Raw genomic sequence first — 18,782 nt, 5'->3', positions numbered from 1 at the left:
TGGTTGATAGTGCAATGGTTTATGTGAACCATGATGCTTTTATGATATTTCCATTGACTACGCAACTCTCCCAAGAATTGAAGTGTTAGGTGATGATTTCGATTATAAATGACTCTTCTGAGTCAAATACTTGGTTCCATTGACTCCTTGTGACTTCTACCTAGTCACTTTTTGCAACTGAATCTTGCATACCTCAAGAAAGTTAAAAAAGTTCACCTAGATGAAGCTAATAGTTAATTTATTCTATTTCTGTTTTTTAATAATTTTTTATATTTTGCTATCATAATGTCCCCTTTAAAGGAGGCATATACTGCAACTGACTAAAGTCGAAATTGAGTATTTGTTTGCATTTTCATCATTATTTTTAGGTTAAATATAAAATATTGAATTCATTTCATTTTTTGAAATATGCAAATCATTTATTTATATCCTTACCGTATCTTATTCATGATTTAAAGGCTTCACTCCGTAGTTTAAAATCCTGCAATTGACTTCTCAATGTTTCAATTTATACATGATTTTAAAACCTAAAAGAAAAACATCTGGATCTTAAGAAACTTCTTACGCTATCAAATGGGTTAATTTTATGGTCTCTTCGTAATTTTATGGTGATTCACTTTTTTTTTTTTTGGATGAATAAAAAATTCATTACCAAAAGGATTGAGAATGGGGGGAGGAGGGAGATGGGCACTGATCTGGGGTTCAGGGTAGACCAGCCCAGGGGTAAGTTAGAAATTAGGTATGGACTGATTCTAGCAAGTAAGAAGGTGTAAGGGTTTGGAAAGGAAGAAGAAGAAGAAGAGATGAGAAGGAAAATCGTGGGTGTTTAGAGAATAGTCTCCTAACAGCTATTTACTTCATTAACAACTATTTAGGAATTACAAAGGGCCTCCCTAGGGAGGTAAAAGGTAAAAAGATATAAAATTACAACTCTATGACTAATAATAAGAACAGTGACTAATGTACCCCTAACACAAACACTAACACTCCCCCTGATGCAGAATGATCACCAAATAGGGCTTATTTCTTTAGAAATAGGCCTAGGGTTGGGTTATATACATGTTGGGCCTTTGTTCCCAAGGGTTTTTTATGTATTAGGCCACTTTAATGAGCCTAAACTAGGGGCATATAGGTTGCATACGGGATTAGCCCAATACTTAGTTTATTTTCCTATTTTTAGATTGAACCGGTTTAGAATTGGTTGCATCCAATTGGTTCAATTAGTCTAATTTAAGTGAAGTGATCCTATTGGCTAAGAGGTTCTTATATCCTATTGGCTAGTAGGGAATCTTCTTTATTTTAAGTAGTTTAAGTTGTTTTTAAGTCATTAGGATTCTATTTTGAGTCTATTTTAGTTTCCTAATCAGTTTAAGTTATCTAATAGGTTAGGGATTGGGTTAGGCCTTTCCTTTTTAGAGTAGAAGTCTATTTTTGAGTCTTTTATATAAGGTTGTAAGGGGGCAAAGCCTGGAACACGAATTTGATTAATGAAAAAGCTTTTGCTTGTTGGCTGCCATTGTTGCTCTCCAAGAGTGTGTGCATCCTTGTGGGCTTATCAAGGTGGAAGGGTGGGTGGAATCCTGCGACTCCTTACGCCGTGGCGGCTGGGAGGATCCCTATTTCGAAGGTGGTTTCATCCTTCAACAATCCAAGCTGCTGCCGGAGGAATCCAGTGTAAGTTTGGGTTTTAATTTTCTGTTTTATCCTTTCTTTCCTTCCCCAATCGATCCTCTTTCTTTTCTGTCCTATTTTTCATAAACCCTAGAAGACTCTAAACTCTGATTCAGATCTGCTCCTCCATTGGAATCTGATCAGATTTGGACCATAACTTCCCCTCATCACCATCTCCACTCGACCCTAGCTGCTGCCCATTCTGTCCATCCAAACCCTAAGATCCCTCTTCTCCATTGACCCTAAAAACCCTAATTTTCTGCTGGGACACATTCAGCCATCAGAAACCTTCCATATTGCAACCGAATCTTCCCCCTAGTCCCTCTAACAGTCGACCTTAACCCCTGCCCCTAAATCCTACTTTAAACCATAATTTTAGTTGTTTTTCCTCATTACAAAACCCGAAACCCTAACCCTAAATCTGCAGAATTTTGAAACCTAACCAAACCAAGATATTTTTATATCATAATGATCCTCTAAACCTGCAGATTAAAACCCTATAAACCCCATTCCCAAATTCCCATCCTAAACCCTAATTTTGCCCTAAAACAGCCCCAAATCAGCCCTAAACAGCAGGCTTGACCAAAGCTTGATTCCAATTGCCTTCTAGTAGGATTATCACCTATTCTAGGACTACATTACCCCCTCAAGCTGAAGAATAAATGTCATACATTCCCAGCTTGCAAAGAAGAGTACTAAATTGGTTCAGAATGAGACCCTTGGTGAAAATGTCTGCCAGTTGATCACCGGTCTTCACAAATGGAGTACAAATGCAACTTGAATCCATGTTCTCTTTGATGAAGTGTCTATCAACTTCAATATGCTTTGTTCGGTCATGTTGCATAGGGTTATGAGCAATGCTTATAGCCGCCTTGTTATCACAGTAGAGCCACATAGGTCCCTCATGATCAAATCCCAATTCTTGAACCAATCGCCTCAACCATATGAGTTCATACACCCCATGAGCCATGGCTCTAAATTCAGACTTCGCGCTGGATCTAGCAACAACTGGTTGTTTCTTACTTCTCCATGTAACAAAATTATCACCCACAAGGGTACAGTAACCAGATGTAGATCGTTTTTCAGAAATAGAACCAGCCCAATCTGCATTAGTGTAGCCCTCTGTCCTCATATGATTGTCTGGCATATAGAAGGCCTTTTCCTGGAGAGGATTTCAAGTACCTGATGATGCGATAGACAGCATACATGTGTCCACTTTTGGGAGCATGTATGAACTGACTCACCACTCCAACTGCATAACTGATGTATGGCCGAGTCAAGGAGAGAGAGATCAATTTCCCAACCAACCTTTGATATTTCCCTGCATCTACAAGAGGAGAACCACAGTCTTCACTTAGTTTGTGATTCTGATCAATTGGGGAGTTGGCTGGCTTACATCCCAACATTCCTGTCTCTTTCAATAGGTTCAGAACAAACTTCCGCTGGCAAATATTTATACCCTTCTTTGACCTTGATACTTCAATCCCCAAGAAATACTTCAAAAGTCCAAGATCCTTAATTTCAAACTGTTCAGCCAAGTAAGATTTTAATCTCTTTATCTCATCTCATGGATCTTCTTTCCCAATTCATAGACTTGTGCATTGTTGCCAACCTGAGAATAGGTGTCCTTGGCAGCCTTTCAGATTTTGCCTGCCCTATCCAACAAAAGATAACCCCGTGTAATATTAGGGTTCATATAATTGATAAGATGGGACATCACAAGGGAGTTATCTGAACTCCATTTCTTCTGAGATGAACCAGCACTGATAGGCTTCTCAGATGCCCCTGTAAGGTAGCCAGAAAAGTCACGGGAATCAATAGAAAGGAAGCAAGAGGGCGACCACATCAAATAGTTGCTCCCATCTAACTTGATAGAGCTTGTAGGGAATGAAGGAAAGTCACGATCACTGCCTCCATCCGGCACAGTTGATGCTGTGGTAACGTCTGACATGACTGATGATAAAACAATTCCTAAAACATATAGAGTATAGCCGGAATCTTCACACCCAGGTAAACAGATTCTGGAGACAAATCTTCAATAGCATATAAAAGACTGATGGATGACTTCAAGTCATAGCAGAAAAGTCAAACAAAGGAAAAAGACCCTCGGTGGGAAAGAATATCGCCATTGAGGGTTCTAAGTGAGCTTCCAATAAAAATTTTGTGGAACCTTCTGGTTATTCAGACCATTGAACTGTTTGGATGGATCTTCGGTTTGACCAGAGGATCCGAACAGTTTCAACTTTTCAATGGTATTTTGCTATGGGACGATACTGTGTTGAAACAAACTGTGAGCTTTGATATTCAATGGTAGTAGACCAGCTACAGGCTCTTGCGTAGCTTTAAAATAATTGCTGTTAGATCCTTTATCTAATTGTTTAGATTTTTTATGACAGAAAATTTAATGTTTATGAGGCCATTCATTGATAACTTAGTCTGTTTTGTATGATATTTTGAGGCAACCCATTCATATTTGGTTTTTCTGCTACATTAGTGTAGGATTTATGAACAACAATTTCAGCTTGCTGCTTAGTCTCTTCATTGTTTCTTCTGGCAGGCTGAAGTTCAAAAAATGAGAGTGGAAATTGCAGCCATGAAAAGGGATGCTGAGCATTATTCCCGGCAGGTCCGCAGCTTCTGTGTTTATGATCATAGATTGTGCTCCCTTCAGTTACTAAATGCACTACATTCAGATACCCTTGTTTTCAACTTTCATGCTGGTGTCGTCTTATTGAGATAGGGTTGACAAAGTCGATGGTGCAGTTCAACGCTGTCATGTTTGTTCAAACTTTAGATATTCCAAAACCTGGTCTATCCACTGATCCATAAACAAAGCTTGGTCTCTGGTTCAGTTATGGATCAGACATTTGATTCAAATGTTTTCTTTCTACTTCAACTGGACAAGTGCTAGCTCAAAATAAAGTGTACCAAACCCTCTATTTAGCAGTAAACCTACATTATACAATTTTTTTGAGTTCTATTAACTTTTAGATGAAAAGGTAAGCATTCTTTATTGGTTAGCCTACTAATATATTTGGGATATGGCCTGGCCACATATTCAAGTTACTTGTCTTTTCATTATAAATAATGACTCAGTGTAATAGATACTGTCACCTACTGATCTGTTGGCATACCGAAATTGGGATGTCCAGAATAATATGTATGAGCTCATATAAAGCTATATTTATTGGATTCCTATTTCTTGCCAATGATTTGCCAGGAGCATATGGAACTCGAAAAAAGATATCGTGAACTAACTGATCTATTGGTATGTCAGACTTTGGAATTTCTTCAGAATAAATGTTTTTATTGATGAGTTCTGCTGGATTCTTACATCGTAAAATTGGAAAACTATGACTCAGTACTACAAGCAAACGCAACTTGAAACCATGGCTAGTGAAAAGGCTGCAGCAGAGTTCCAATTGGAGAAAGAAATAAAGCGTCTTCAAGAAGTACAAGTATGTCTTTTGGCTGGTTCAACGATGGCCGCTTAATTTATCTTAATTCATCTCTACCAGTGTTTCTATTTACCTTCTGTTTGTTGTATATAGAATTCACTAGTTCACTCAAACAGGTTGAAGCAGAAAGAAGTAGGGTCTCCCGTCGTGCATCATCATCTTGGGTAGAAGACACCGACTTGAAAGCACTTGAGTATGTTACATCTTCTCATGTCAGCTGCATTTGTCTCCATCCTCCCTCCAACGTTTAGGATACTCTTCACAGAAATGAGATATCTTTTGTCTCTTTTGTATAATGTGCTATTTTCGTTAATCCATGACATGCTTCAAAATTGCTGTCCACCGAAGTGCGATATATTTTGTCTCAGTTGATATACAATTTGGGTAGTTCATAACATGCTTTTAACTGCTGTGTAAGCTCAAAATTAATGGGATGTTTTATGCTATAGATTGTGCATCTTATCCAAGCTTTTATTTCTATCAAAATTCCAAATTATGGTGTGGTAGACAAACATTGAAGATGTACCAATGTTTCTATGTTGTCTCTCAGAACAAAATATATCCCTCTATTTTTGGCAAGTACTTATCATTTTTTTGCATGGAATAAAACCTGTAGGCCTCTCCCCTTGCATCACCGACATATGGTTGGGGCAAGCATACAGGTATGCTAAATCCTTGCGCCTTTTTTTTTAAACTCCTTCGCATCTCATGTGCACCCTTATTTCCATTCTTTTTTTTCATAATCTTATGGTTAAATTATTTCTTGTAGTTTCAAAAAGCAGCAAAACTCTTGGATTCTGGAGCTGTCCGTGCTACTAAATTTCTCTGGCAATACCCCGTTGCTCGAGTGATCCTACTCTTCTATCTTGTAAAAACCGACCACACTTTAATTGGAAATTAGTTGCAAAGCAATATTATATAGGAGGCTTAGAAATGGATACTGACTGAACGAACTCATTTGCAGGTTTTTGTACATCTCTTCCTGATGTATCTGCTCCATCGCCTTCAGGTATGTATGCTTGTTCCCACATCACAGGAGGCTGATCATAAAGAGATGTTGAGTTAAAGAAACACTTTCCTCTATGGCTGAATGATTCTGAATTCAGCTTAAAATGATCACCTGATGCCCAATAATCAATTGAGAAATGCATTAATTTCTTTACTTGACTAATAAGTCACAATATCTTCTGTGTGGTTGGAAATAAAGTGAAGGGAAGGGAGATGAGACAAAAACAAAAATAAAATGAAAACTTTTTTATTTATTACCAACAATGATAATGTAACTAATTCGAACACTTAATAAATTTAGTAATTAAAATTTATTTCAATTTTCATCCAAATTCCTTGGTTTTTGATAAGATAATAAGTATGATTAATAATCCATTTGCAAAGGTAAATTATGTTATCCGGAAAGATTTTAAGTTAGTTACAAGATCATGGTTACAAAAGTTTCCATTCTCTTTTTAAATTAGCTTCACTACCCTTCAATTTTTTTAACTTGTAACTAGAAGGAGCCTAAACAAAACTGAGAACTCAACGTATGCATTTGTATCACTGCAACAGTGCAACGTGTGCCACAAAATACTCAAAAGCACTTTTATAACAACTGTAAGAATTGCTGGTATCAAAGAAGAGCGCCTCTATCATAGCCATCATTTCCATCTTTGTGAAAGAAAAACTTAAATGCATTCTGTGTGTAGCACAGTTGCATTGCACTGATGTGAAGGCAAGACAATGGATTATGATGAAAGAGCGAGAGACTCTCAAACCTGCAAGGGAAGAGAGGAGAGAGGAGAGAGGAGAGAGAGAGATAGAGAGAGGAAGAGACACGTGAGAAGGAGAGAAAGGGAGATTGCATGAATAATTCAATTAGACCACCATGCCTCTTATATATTCAATTGATTCAAAAATATAAAGAGGACATAAATACCTTTGAACATAAGTCATTACATATTGAGAAACCTTAATTCTCTGAAAGTACAAAAATGTCCCTATGATTTACAAACATCTTCAAAAAATTTTGGTCCTCTGCTAATAGCACCAACAGATTGATAAACCAGTGCTTGATCATTTTCCGCAACCTTACATGCACTTAATCTTACAGGAATATAATAGTACTTGTATTGAACTAATATTCACATCCATATGTGGATAGGACCACTGGTATGATATTCAAGTATCTGATGTGCAATTTGGTTATTATCGGCTAACTCTGATGTTCTGCGCAATCTGTAGGAACAAGCAGACAGTTTCAGCCCTAGAGAAGTTGCAGAGTCTATGGGACTTGCCAACCCAACCTTGCCATGAGACTGCAGATGCTGCAGGGTCAGAAGCTAGCCTTTTGGAGTTACCCACAAATTCTGCTAATTTCTTGTAGGGATACATCAACATTACTTTCTCCCTTCCCTTGCATTTCCTCTTCTACATCTAGCATATGTAATTTTTGCCCCTGGCAATGGGGATTGTGACATATCAATTCATTTTATACTGGTATATGGTAAACTAGAGGCTGGTGCCCAAATGTTACTGAATAGAAACTTGGATATATTTGTGTCAGAAGTATGTATATACTCATCCATATATTATGGCAAGCAATTGGATTGATTTTTTTTCCCCCAAGAAATATCTCCACTGTTGTGTTATTGTCCTAATCTCTTATATGTGCACCATGAATATTGCATTTTAGTTTGGGAAAATGGGGTTACCTTCAGTCACTATAGATTAATGAATACGACTTACTCTCCCAAGTCTCCTAACATTGTGCATCATTAAAGTGTGAACTGAAATTTTTTTTCTGTAGGTGACAAATTATTCTCATGTGGGTGTGTTTTCTAAAGGGGGCAGGTTCTCTAAACAAGTGAGTATAGAAGCTAACTCTACACCAGCACCTCAAGTTATGCCACGTGACAAAGTGACAAAATATAACATTGAAAAATTCAAGACTATTCTTAAAATGTTTTGTGATGAGAGGGTGTACCGACAGTGCATGGGTGGATATGCCATCACATGGAAGGGTATGTGATTGAATTTACAGCATTACTCATTTATCCATCTAGTTGAAATAGCCACATCACATTCCAAGTGTTAAAACTTTAGATATTGAAAGGCTTTATACCCGCTGGCGTAGATAAATTTGTTCACTTTTGTAAATACTTAACCTACACAAGCAATGATCTTCAGTATTCACACTAATATGAATCTCATAAATAACTGATGAGTCTGTGGTAATTTACATAAACAAATTTACCAACTATATTAGTGTAGAAATTACTTTATTTTCTGCAGCCTCAGTAGCTTCACATTGTCAAGAAAGGGAACCCAGGAAAGGTAAGGGAGGGTTGGGGGACCTGAAATACTCGTAAAAGGAATCTCATCCTGGCATTTGTACCGTATATACTTAATCTAGTATCCTTGTTCTGGTCTTCAATTGTATATTGATTTTTTGCATGGAATGTTGGATTTTGTTATGTAGATTGTTGGTTACTGCCCTTAATCTTTGGATATCAAGTAGTGGTCTAGGATTGTCACTTATCAATATTTGTATTCTTTGTGGCAAGTGCCTAGTGCACTTGGTAGCTAGTGGTGCGTAAAGGCCCATTGCTATCAGGAGGTCTTGAGTTCAAGTCTCCTGGTTCACATCCTACATCCCCCCCCCTATCTATCAAAAAAAATAAAAAAAAAAATATATATATATATATATATATATTTGTGTTCTTTCTCAAATTATATGGTTCATTATGTATTGAATTTTTTCTTTCTATTTTCAATCAGAAAGTTTCTACTACAATTTAATTTCACATTAATAATATAATATATGTTACCTAGTATGGATGCTTGACCAGTAAAGTGCACAAAATGTCCGATAATTAGGTACTTATTGCCAATAGTTACAGCGAAAATAGAACAAAGTAATATCAAACAATGTGAAAATCCCATCTACAGCTATCACATGGCACATGCTACTACTAGTAAAGAAACTGGCAATACAATAAGGGGGCTAGATGTTTCTTTTTGGCAAAAACTTTCCTTCACGCCTAGAGAAGGAAAAATCCTTTCATCACTGGTGAGTTGACCGTGAGATTAGACCTTTGTGCCATCATAAACTCTCGTAAACACTTTCCTTAATCCAATCAAACAAGATCAATGACAATGGTAAGGGGATTCCGCCCTCTTTCGCCGAAGGTGAACAAAAACTCGGTCTCTTTCTATTTTTTTTCCTCTCGTCAACAAATTTGGTTTTCATGTAAATCATAGAAAACCTTGAAGGCTTGAACACTATAGGCCAAGAGTGAAGTCGGATTCGATTTCAAAAGCTTATAAACAAAAAAACCTAATGATACCCCATTTCCACAAATTGCACAAGACGGTGCCCTCTTCAAGACATATCTTGGTGATTAAAGAGATCATGGATTATTTGTATTATTAGATACTAGGAAAGAAAGAAAGAGAGAGAAGGAGAGAGAGAGAGAGAGAGAGAGAGAGAGAGAGATGACCTGCATTACTACCATAGTTTTCAGTTCTCCTCTTTCAGCAATGGTGCATGAGAGTAGATAATTTGGCCTCCAAATCGAATCCTTCAGTAGAAGCCACTTAACTATGGAATCCAAAACCATTATTTTGGATTTCATCCCATTTTATTTGAATAATCCTACTAAAGTCCTTCCATCTCTATACCTTTATATAAAAGATTCCAATTTAATGGATTATGTAAAGTTTGGTTCAGTTGCAGACAACCCCAAAACCAATGATCGTATCGAATGAAAACACTGTCTAGCAACGTCACTTCCAAGCCCAAGCATAGCTCAAGGTGAAAATGCAAAAATCCCATCCCTATTGATGCTCTTCCGTGCGCTGTGATTAGCCCCTATATTGATGTAGGGCCATGTTGCTGCGCAGAGAATCCTTTCCCTTTTACATTGTTATAAGTAAAGTGAAATATTGAAGCGACGTGAAATTAAAGCAAGAATAAAATAGAAAATTGTAAGGATAAGATTTCCTTATAAGTCCATTTAAGAAGCCATACAAATCTACCATTTGGTAAAGCCAATGAAACTTAAATTTGTCGATTGGTAGATCCATACGTCTTTTGTTCGCATGCCAAGTTTCTGTTCAATCAAAGCTTGTCAACTAACAAAATATTGTTTTAAAAAAGCAAGAGGATTCACTACGATGCTAGAGTGTAGTTTCCCACCAATGAAGGGATGGGAAAAGCAAATTGCTAAGAAGGTGGTTTGACAAGGAGAGAGTGTGTGAGGTCCATAGAGGATGTGAGATAACATGCGTAGGAATCTACACACTAACATCGTTGTAATTTTGTTCCCTTTTACTAAAGAATCTAAGATTATCTTTTAGCGCATAGTAAAAGCAAAAGCACTAAAGCAAGCATACATAGGAGTGCATCTAATAAATTTTTGAATTAAAAAATTTAATCCATGGATATCGAGATTATATCGTTTTTAAACAATAGTCGGAATTACCACATCATTTTTCCATATTGCTCAATAATGATGAACCTTTGAGAAAGGGTAGGTTGTACAACTGAGTTTTTCCTTTTTTTAAATCATCAATGTAATTTAGTTAAGGAAAAGTCTTGTTGTAACTAATATTGGTGACAATAATTTGTAACCTTAAATCTTGTTATTAATTATACAACATATATTTTTTAATGATAGTAAAATCCAATCATTTCATTGTATAGTTGAAAAAATATGTGGAACAATGATAGTTTTTTTTTTTATATGAAAGTGGAACAATGATAGTTATTGAAAATGATACGATGATAAGTCATTTTCAAATTATTTTGAAAACTCTTCTTTACTATTCATGTAAGAAAACATTCTAAAATACGACAAGGGTCAATAAAAAAATGCTATGTTCTAAATACGTCAATAAACGTGTCAAAATCCTTTAATTTAATACTTTACAAAATACAACAACTAAATCTCTCACACATTTTTAAATGGATCATTTAATCCTCTACCATTTTTCTATTCGAGTCTAGATAATTTGCGTAAATTAAATAAATTTTGATTACTTTTATAGATACATCATTCATAACTTGTTTAACTTTCCATGCATGCACTAAATTCAATTCAATTGGACATTGGCATATAAAAGCAATGGTTTAAAGACTATGATAAATTTGGTTTTATTAATTTTTTTAAACCCTTAAAGGTGTAGAGGGAAAAGTCAATTACATTATTAAGCATACAAATATGATGGACCACCAAATTTAATGTATAATTAATCTAAAACACAATCTCTATATTTTTGGATAATCTAGATTATATTGCAATGACACACATATTTTAATTGTCAACAACTGCCACGTGGCATATGAAATGAGATCTAAATTTTGTGAGCAGATAAACCAGTAGATCCTAGTTTATATGTAAAGTTTAAACCCTATTGAAATTTGCCAAATGGCAAAATAAAGTTTTGAAAAAATTGATTCTTGTTTTTTTTTCTCAACAAAAAAAAAATAGAAATAATTTTTGCTTAAAAAAAAAAAAAAAAAAAAAAGTAAAAAAGAAAAAGGAAAGCTCTACTCCATCATGAAAATGTGTAGGACCAGCGGGAATTATTTTTAGGAATAAAAAAAGGGCAAAAGAAAGACACCGGTGGGGATAGTGATCCAGTGTATCTAAGATCAGATTGTACAAAAAAATCAATGCTCCAGATTAGTCAATCCAAAATCATCTTATGCGATGAAACATCTACGGTGATTATGCTACTGCCAAAGCATTTAGCTTTGCATCTCACATTCTCAGCCCAAGGCCCAAGCCCAACAAATCCATATTCCATGAGAGGATAGCTTTGTCAACTTATAAAAAATGGAGGACTGTTTTGTAATTCGAATGTTCGTTTCTCTCATAGCTCGCTTTATTCCTCACTTGAAGAAAGTTTTTCTTGTTTACAAAAAAAAAAGAAGAAAGTATTTCTTCACAAAAATAAGCCCAAAATAAAATGAAAAATCACTTTCTTGGAAATCAAATCGGACCGTCCATTACCTCATGTCGAAGGCTGGCACACATTTAAGAGGTTATATTATTTCTGTTTTTTGGTAATAATTAAGAGGTTATATTCACCCCAATATATATATAGACATGTCTCCTCTTTGTGAAAATTAAAAAAATAAAGCAATTTACGCTTCGGCCGAGGGCCTCAATGAGCAAATTTCGCTCATTTTTTTCTGAATGTAGTGGAAGCGTTACCTCCACAGATCCCCAAAATCATATCGTTCAAAACCCTAATCTTCTCTAAATCGATCTTTTATATCTTTCGATTATTTGTTGCTTCTTTGGTTTTGTTGGTCTCCCCTTTCCGGAATCTGTTGGAGAAAGTTTGAGTTTTCAATCCTTTTTTCTCTCTCTTTGGTATTTGTTTGTTTGTTTGTTTGTTTTGATCCATTTCTGCTTTAGTTCTCTACTAGTCGGACCGACTCTGTGGTTCTAGAATGAGTTTGTGAAACAAGAGTTGTGGAGGAGAAGCTAAGGGGTTTCAAGAATGAGATTTGATGGGTGAACGATGCCGGAACTGCGTAGTGGAGTGCGCAGGGGCCGGGCAGCACAGCCGAAACCGATCGGAGAGGAAAAGGTGATTACAAAGACGAGAAGAAGACGAACAACGAAGAACAAGCAACCGGTCGATGAGAACATCGTGAGGGGCTCTGTTCCGACGACGTCTCAGCAGGCTAAGGAGGAAGCAAGGATTTTAGAGGAAGGCGGCGTTGGCAGAGGAGTTGAGGCTGGTTTTGGTGGATTGGTTGCGGCTGGTGGGGAGGAGGTTGGAGAGAAGCAGATGGACGATTACGATAGCGGAGCGAGGAGCGCTGATAAGGCTCCTGGGGCGGAAGATGAAGGAAGCACTGCTCCCATTCCTGAAAAGGTTTGGAATTTTTTTCTCCTTCTCTGTTCTCTTTTTGGTCATTGCCTTGTGCTCTTGGGTTTGTATGGGAGCGTTTTGACGGAGATTGTGGTGTTTAAGTTTTGGTGCTAGAAAAATTAAATTAACTGGGTTTGTCTTCTTTTTCTAATGTTACGAGAGACGACAGCTTTTATCTGGTTATCTGGGAGATTGAGAACTTATTCCGTTGGAGATCCTTATGGGCTTTCTGTGTCACTGTTTAGAGCTGAAGTTTTAGTATTGTTGAAAACTCTTTCGTCACTGCGTCTCCCTTTTGGGAGTGAAGCATCGGATGATTTATCATATTAGGTGGGGAAATTTGGTACAGTAGGAGTCGGGAGAGTGTCATGCAGGTTATGCATTCTACTCTTTCGACCGCTTTTGGAATTCTAACTTTCGGATTAACTGCCTTTCCATTCCATTATATTCGGGGGTGGGCAAAAATAGGGACATTTGTTTTTCATCTGATCATCTCCCCAGACACTAACGTGTTGGTGGTGCAATAAGTTTTGGTCTTTTTATTTCCTCTTCCATTTCACTTTCTTTCCCCTCTATCTCAAGTCAAGTTTTCTTTTACTGCACAGGAAATGCACCCCGTGCGTTTCAAAGCTAGCCAATGCAAGTTTTCTCAGAATATGTCTTGGTTCACTGTTTCGTCACTACTGAATGCTTTTCTTCTTTAAATCTGTCTACTGATGTAATGGTTCACATATCTAAACCCCAGTTTCTGTACTATCTGAATTGAACTCTCTGGGATCTTGATGATATTGGTTTCTTTACCTCTGATCCAATGTGCTTTAGAAATTTAGTTTTGATCTTTATATCTACCTGGCTTTCAGCTTGCACTTCTTGGTTTTTGTGGAGCTTTGAGGTTCCATTTGAGAAGTGAGAGAGTGAAATATGACATACCCTTTCCGTAATCATTTACAATCTTCCTACTTAATCTCTAGGTTTAGGAGGTACCCGTTCTATAATCATTTACAATCTTCCTACTTAATCTCTAGGTCTAGGAGTCTGCTAGCACAATGCCTATTAAGTGCGCATGGCAGGTCACACTCTGTTGGAATTCTAGCTGTGCAGAGGACCCCGTTCTGACCTAGGGTGGGTTTGCACTGTAGCGGGCCTTATGGTCGGACGAATATGTAGACTTATTTTTTTAATTTTTAATTTATTATTTAGTTTTTAGATTCTGATTTTTTCAAATATCTTTATTATTATTATTATTATATTTGTAGTTTCCTAAATCCAAAAATAGCAGTATTATTTTTCTTTTCTTGATATGTATTCATCCCAGATACGGTCAAATGAGAATGGAATCCCAAAATATTTTAATTTCATCAGGTGCAAATTCCTGTTGTGACTTTCAATTTACTTGTCTTTCTGTTATCTTGGATAATGTTAGAGGTTATGTGCTTTCTTCATGTTTATTTTTTCACTCGTGTTCTAGGAATTGTGGTACTAATTGTGATCAATGAGTTAAGGGCAAAAATGCAATTAAAAGAGGAAAGGACTTATGAGCGATGTCTTTATTACATTCACTTGTACTTAGTAGTTCCTGCTTTTAATTGTTTGGGCATGTGTTTAATTCTATGGTTCCTTTGCTACAGGTCCAAGTGGGTAATTCTCCAATGTATAAAATAGAAAGAAAGCTGGGCAAAGGAGGCTTCGGACAAGTGTATGTTGGACGCCGTATGTCTACTACAATTGCTACTACTGGCCCAGGAGCTAATGAGGTGTGACATTTATTCTGTACTGTGGGATTGCTTAATATGGTGTTTATTGGATCTCGTCTTTTAATGTGTTCTCTGATCTCTGTACTTCAGGTTGCCTTAAAATTTGAGCATAGAAGTAGCAAGGGGTGTAATTATGGACCGCCTTATGAGTGGCAAGTTTACAAGTATAACTCCTTATATTCTCCTTATTGTATGCTTTAGTTATCTTCTGCTTAATCTAACATGGTTCAAGGTCTCGGCTTCGGACCTGGTTTCGGCCAGACAGAAAACCGAGTTGGGCTGAGATCTTGGCAAGTTGGTGCATTTTTTTTTTTTGAACTCGAAGCCATTTTTCGGTGGGTCTTTGACCTAGTTAGGTCATGACTTGGTATGCAGCCTATTTTAGGCCATTAAAACACAATGACACTATCAGATTTTGATTTTTGAAACATCAAAGTCCAAATAGGAGTTTGACATTGGACTCTAGGTTGGTAAGCTACGACGTACTAATAGGCCCTATTCTACACATAATTTAGTGGTATATACATACAAGTAATGTAAAATACAGAGATAATTCCGAGATCTTGAGTCGATGCTGTTTCCTTAACTCATCCTCTGTCTCGTCTCGGACCTTCAAAATACCGAGATATCTTATAGATCTCAGCGAGATCTCGTTCCATGCTCTGTAAATAGTATTGTATCTTGTCAAGCATGAAACAATGTATACTTATCTTCTGTATTGCATTGCAGCACTCTTGGTGGCAGTCATGGTGTGCCAAGAGTCCATTACAAGGGCCGCCAAGGTGACTATTATGTCATGGTATGTTTTTATTTACACTTGCTTTATGATCCTCATTTGATGACATGTGTGTGTTTTTAGGATGACTGCTGGTAATTTTTAATTCCTACAGGTTATGGATATGCTGGGACCAAGTCTATGGGATGTTTGGAATAACAATTCCCACACGTGAGTTTCTTGAGGAGCTTAATATATTATTTTCAGTTTTTTGTTTTTAATTTATTTAAATTGACCTATTTTTCTCCAATTTTTAATTTCATCTTACTAACTGCAGAATGTCTATTGAGATGGTTGCTTGTATTGCAATTGAAGCTATCTCTATTCTGGAAAAGATGCATTCTAAAGGGTGAGATTTTTTTTGGGGGAAGATATGCCACTAACTTAGATTTTCAATAAACTTTCCCCATTACACAATGGATGTCCATGCAAGAATTTTGGTTGTTTCACTGTATTTTTAAAGTGCTTGTCTTACTGTTCGCTAAATATAATTAAGATTGCCTCAATTTTTGGCAGGTATGTTCATGGGGATGTCAAGCCCGAGAACTTTTTGCTTGGTACCCCAGGGACTCCAGATGAGAAAAAACTGTTCCTTGTTGATCTTGGTTTGGGTTAGTTTTATCTTATTTTCAATTTGCCTTGTTCTCGTTCTGCATCATATAGAATGCTGAGTTTCTTATTATTGTATAACCTGTATTGGATGGCAGCCACTAGGTGGCGAGACACAAGTGGTCAGCATGTTGAGTATGACCAGCGGCCTGATGTTTTCAGGTACTGTCAATCTATCATGAGTATTTTGTTGATCTTGCTTTGGGCTTCCTTGTATGAGAGGTTAAAAAATGAAAAATAATTGCCATTTGGCTCACCACCCTTTTGGCTTTTCAGGGGAACAGTGCGTTATGCTAGTGTGCACGCTCATCTTGGGAGAACTGGAAGCAGGAGAGATGATTTGGAATCCCTTGCATATACATTAATTTTTCTTCTTCGTGGTCGCCTACCTTGGCAAGGCTACCAGGTATTCCCTTCCCAAAGTCTACATTAATGTTAATATTGTCTTGTTTAAATTTTTTCTCATGCTTCATTGCTCTTGTTATAGGGGGAAAATAAAGGCTTCCTTGTATGCAAAAAGAAGATGGCAACAGCTCCAGAAAATCTTTGTTGCTTTTGTCCACAACCTTTCAGACAGTTTGTTGAATTTGTTGTGAATTTGAAGTTTGACGAGGAACCAAATTACGCAAGATACATATCACTATTTGATGGAATTGTCGGTCCAAATCCTGATATTCGACCAATTAACACTGATGGAGCACAGAAGGTACTTCTTCTTCTTCTTCTTATTATTATTGTTGTTGTTGTTGTTTTCCAACCTTCTTTTATTGACTGACCATTGGCTACTTGGAACACATCTAATGTATGGTTACATGTTGTAAAGCTTATCTATCAGGTTGGCCATAAGAGAGGCCGGTTGACCATGGAGGATGAGGAAGATGAGCAGCCTAAGAAAAAGGTCAGGATGGGTATGCCTGCGACTCAATGGATTAGTGTCTATAATGCTCGCCGGCCTATGAAGCAAAGGTATTTATTGCTCAGATGACACGAAATGTTGAATTTGTGCTATGATAACATAGTGATAAGCTGATAGCTCATGGAGCCATGGTTTTTTCTAGGTATCACTATAATGTTGCAGATGGAAGACTTGCCCAACATATTGCGAAGGGAAATGAAGATGGTCTATTTATTAGCAGTGTGGCATCTAGTTCAAATCTATGGGCCCTTATCATGGATGCAGGAACTGGTTTCACTGCTCAAGTTTATGAACTATCACCTTTATTTCTTCATAAAGTGAGTAATTGCTTGCATCTCCTTTTTACCCAAGGCAATTTGCCATGTGGTTGCCATTGTGTTCAACTATTTGTTCCTGGCTGAATTCAACACTTATAGTACTTCAGTGTGTGCGTATAAGTGAAGCTGCTTATATGTTATGTTTATGTATGCCCAAGGTTAAAAAAAAATACTTGCTTATTTTTAGTTTTGTTTAATTTGTAGGAATGGATTATGGAGCAGTGGGAGAAGAGCTACTATATTAGTTCCATAGCTGGAGCTACTAATGGAAGCTCATTGGTTGTAATGTCTAAAGGTAAGTTTCCTTTTAACTTGTTTGTAGTTGAGTTTGTGATTTTTATTGTCAGTTCTCTGAGCTGCTGTTAATTCATTGGTTCCAGGTACACAGTATGCACAGCAGTCGTACAAAGTTAGTGATTCATTTCCATTCAAGTGGATCAACAAAAAGTGGAGGGAGGGTTTCTATGTTACCTCCATGGCCACAGCAGGAAGTAGATGGGGAGTTGTTATGTCCCGTAGTGCAGGATTTTCAGACCAGGTTTTGTTGACTCCTGTGAAGCTTTTTTCTATTTCAATATGATGCTACTTTTGGTACTTTAATGATGCTTGTCAGATTGATCTCATTGTTCATATTTTTTTTTCAGGTTGTTGAATTAGATTTTCTGTATCCCAGTGAAGGTATCCACCGGAGATGGGATAGTGGTTATCGCATCACAGCCACAGCAGCAACTTGGGACCAGGCTGCTTTTGTTCTTAGTGTGCCTAGAAGAAAACCAGGAGATGAAACACAAGAGACTCTTCGAACGTCTGCTTTTCCTAGTACACATGTCAAGGTTGCTTTTTTGTTTTCATTTCATTCCCCCCCCCCCCTACTATTTCGCAATATTTATTTTTTGACACTGAAATTATTACATAATGGTTGCTTGCAGGAAAAATGGGCTAAAAATCTATATATTGCATCTATCTGCTATGGTCGAACAGTCTCATGACCTCCCAATTTTTTGTTGGGGTTGCTTCCAGATTTTATATTGAAGATACTGGTCACATATGGGTGCCGGTTCATACCTCTTGCCATCTGATTGGGAAGCTACAAACCCCTCATTTCTGAAGCTAAATTGCTCATTGTGACACCTGGCCTGGAGAAATTTTGATGTGTGCAACTATTAATTGTTCAAAGTCTGATATCAGCTATTCCTAACACCTTGTGCTGTGTCTTTGTCAAGAGTGTGGAAATGTCCTTCCAGTAACATCCATGATCTATCAGGTCCAAAGGCATGATGACATCTTATTGTCATAAAGTTTGTATAGTCCTGAATAATGATCGCTTGATACAAGGCATATGCACAGGTCATGTTCTGATTGCTGTTAATGTTTGATGGTGTTATGAAAAGTTTTCTT

General features: G+C 37.0%; 2 protein-coding genes and 1 long non-coding RNA gene across 7 annotated transcripts in view; 2 read left to right on the top strand and 1 right to left on the bottom strand.

Moving 5' to 3' along the window:
• Positions 1-7,752, top strand: part of LOC122656971 (golgin-84) — a 25,512-nt gene extending 17,760 nt beyond the window's left edge. For 2 of the 3 annotated variants that reach the window (XM_043851692.1, XM_043851691.1), the window contains exons 14-21: positions 4,229-4,297; positions 4,892-4,939; positions 5,034-5,129; positions 5,246-5,322; positions 5,746-5,791; positions 5,899-5,997; positions 6,094-6,138; positions 7,365-7,752. In XM_043851692.1, the coding sequence (XP_043707627.1) occupies positions 4,229-4,297; positions 4,892-4,939; positions 5,034-5,129; positions 5,246-5,322; positions 5,746-5,791; positions 5,899-5,997; positions 6,094-6,138; positions 7,365-7,436 (552 nt within the window). In that variant the 3' untranslated portion in view covers positions 7,437-7,752. Of the gene's footprint in view, positions 1-4,228; positions 4,298-4,891; positions 4,940-5,033; positions 5,130-5,232; positions 5,323-5,745; positions 5,792-5,898; positions 5,998-6,093; positions 6,139-7,364 lie in introns of those variants that run through there. The other variant, XR_006332197.1, reaches the window with a different exon arrangement.
• Positions 6,162-14,578, bottom strand: LOC122656973. Its single transcript, XR_006332198.1, has 3 exons — positions 14,568-14,578; positions 7,132-7,137; positions 6,162-6,313 (listed from the first exon to the last, which is right to left on the bottom strand). It is a non-coding gene; the product is annotated as an uncharacterized LOC122656973 (long non-coding RNA).
• On the top strand, positions 12,274-18,782 carry LOC122656972 (casein kinase 1-like protein HD16). Of its 3 annotated transcripts, XM_043851694.1 has the most exons (17): positions 12,275-12,471; positions 12,604-13,016; positions 14,642-14,767; positions 14,858-14,931; positions 15,497-15,566; positions 15,658-15,713; positions 15,820-15,891; positions 16,059-16,153; positions 16,250-16,313; positions 16,428-16,557; positions 16,639-16,857; positions 16,975-17,117; positions 17,210-17,384; positions 17,589-17,679; positions 17,765-17,922; positions 18,029-18,217; positions 18,314-18,782. In XM_043851694.1, exons 2-17 carry the CDS (start codon positions 12,657-12,659, stop codon positions 18,371-18,373), a joined length of 2,082 nt encoding a protein of 693 aa, XP_043707629.1. In that variant the 5' UTR covers positions 12,275-12,471; positions 12,604-12,656; the 3' UTR covers positions 18,374-18,782. The 3 variants fall into 3 exon arrangements, with proteins under 3 accessions (XP_043707630.1, XP_043707629.1, XP_043707628.1); XM_043851695.1 differs by having other exon boundaries at positions 12,274-13,016; positions 16,987-17,117; XM_043851693.1 differs by having other exon boundaries at positions 12,275-13,016.

This window comes from Telopea speciosissima, chromosome 3, assembly GCF_018873765.1.
Source record: "Telopea speciosissima isolate NSW1024214 ecotype Mountain lineage chromosome 3, Tspe_v1, whole genome shotgun sequence".
NCBI lineage: Eukaryota > Viridiplantae > Streptophyta > Magnoliopsida > Proteales > Proteaceae > Telopea > Telopea speciosissima.
This window is presented reverse-complemented; position numbering and strand designations above follow the sequence as displayed.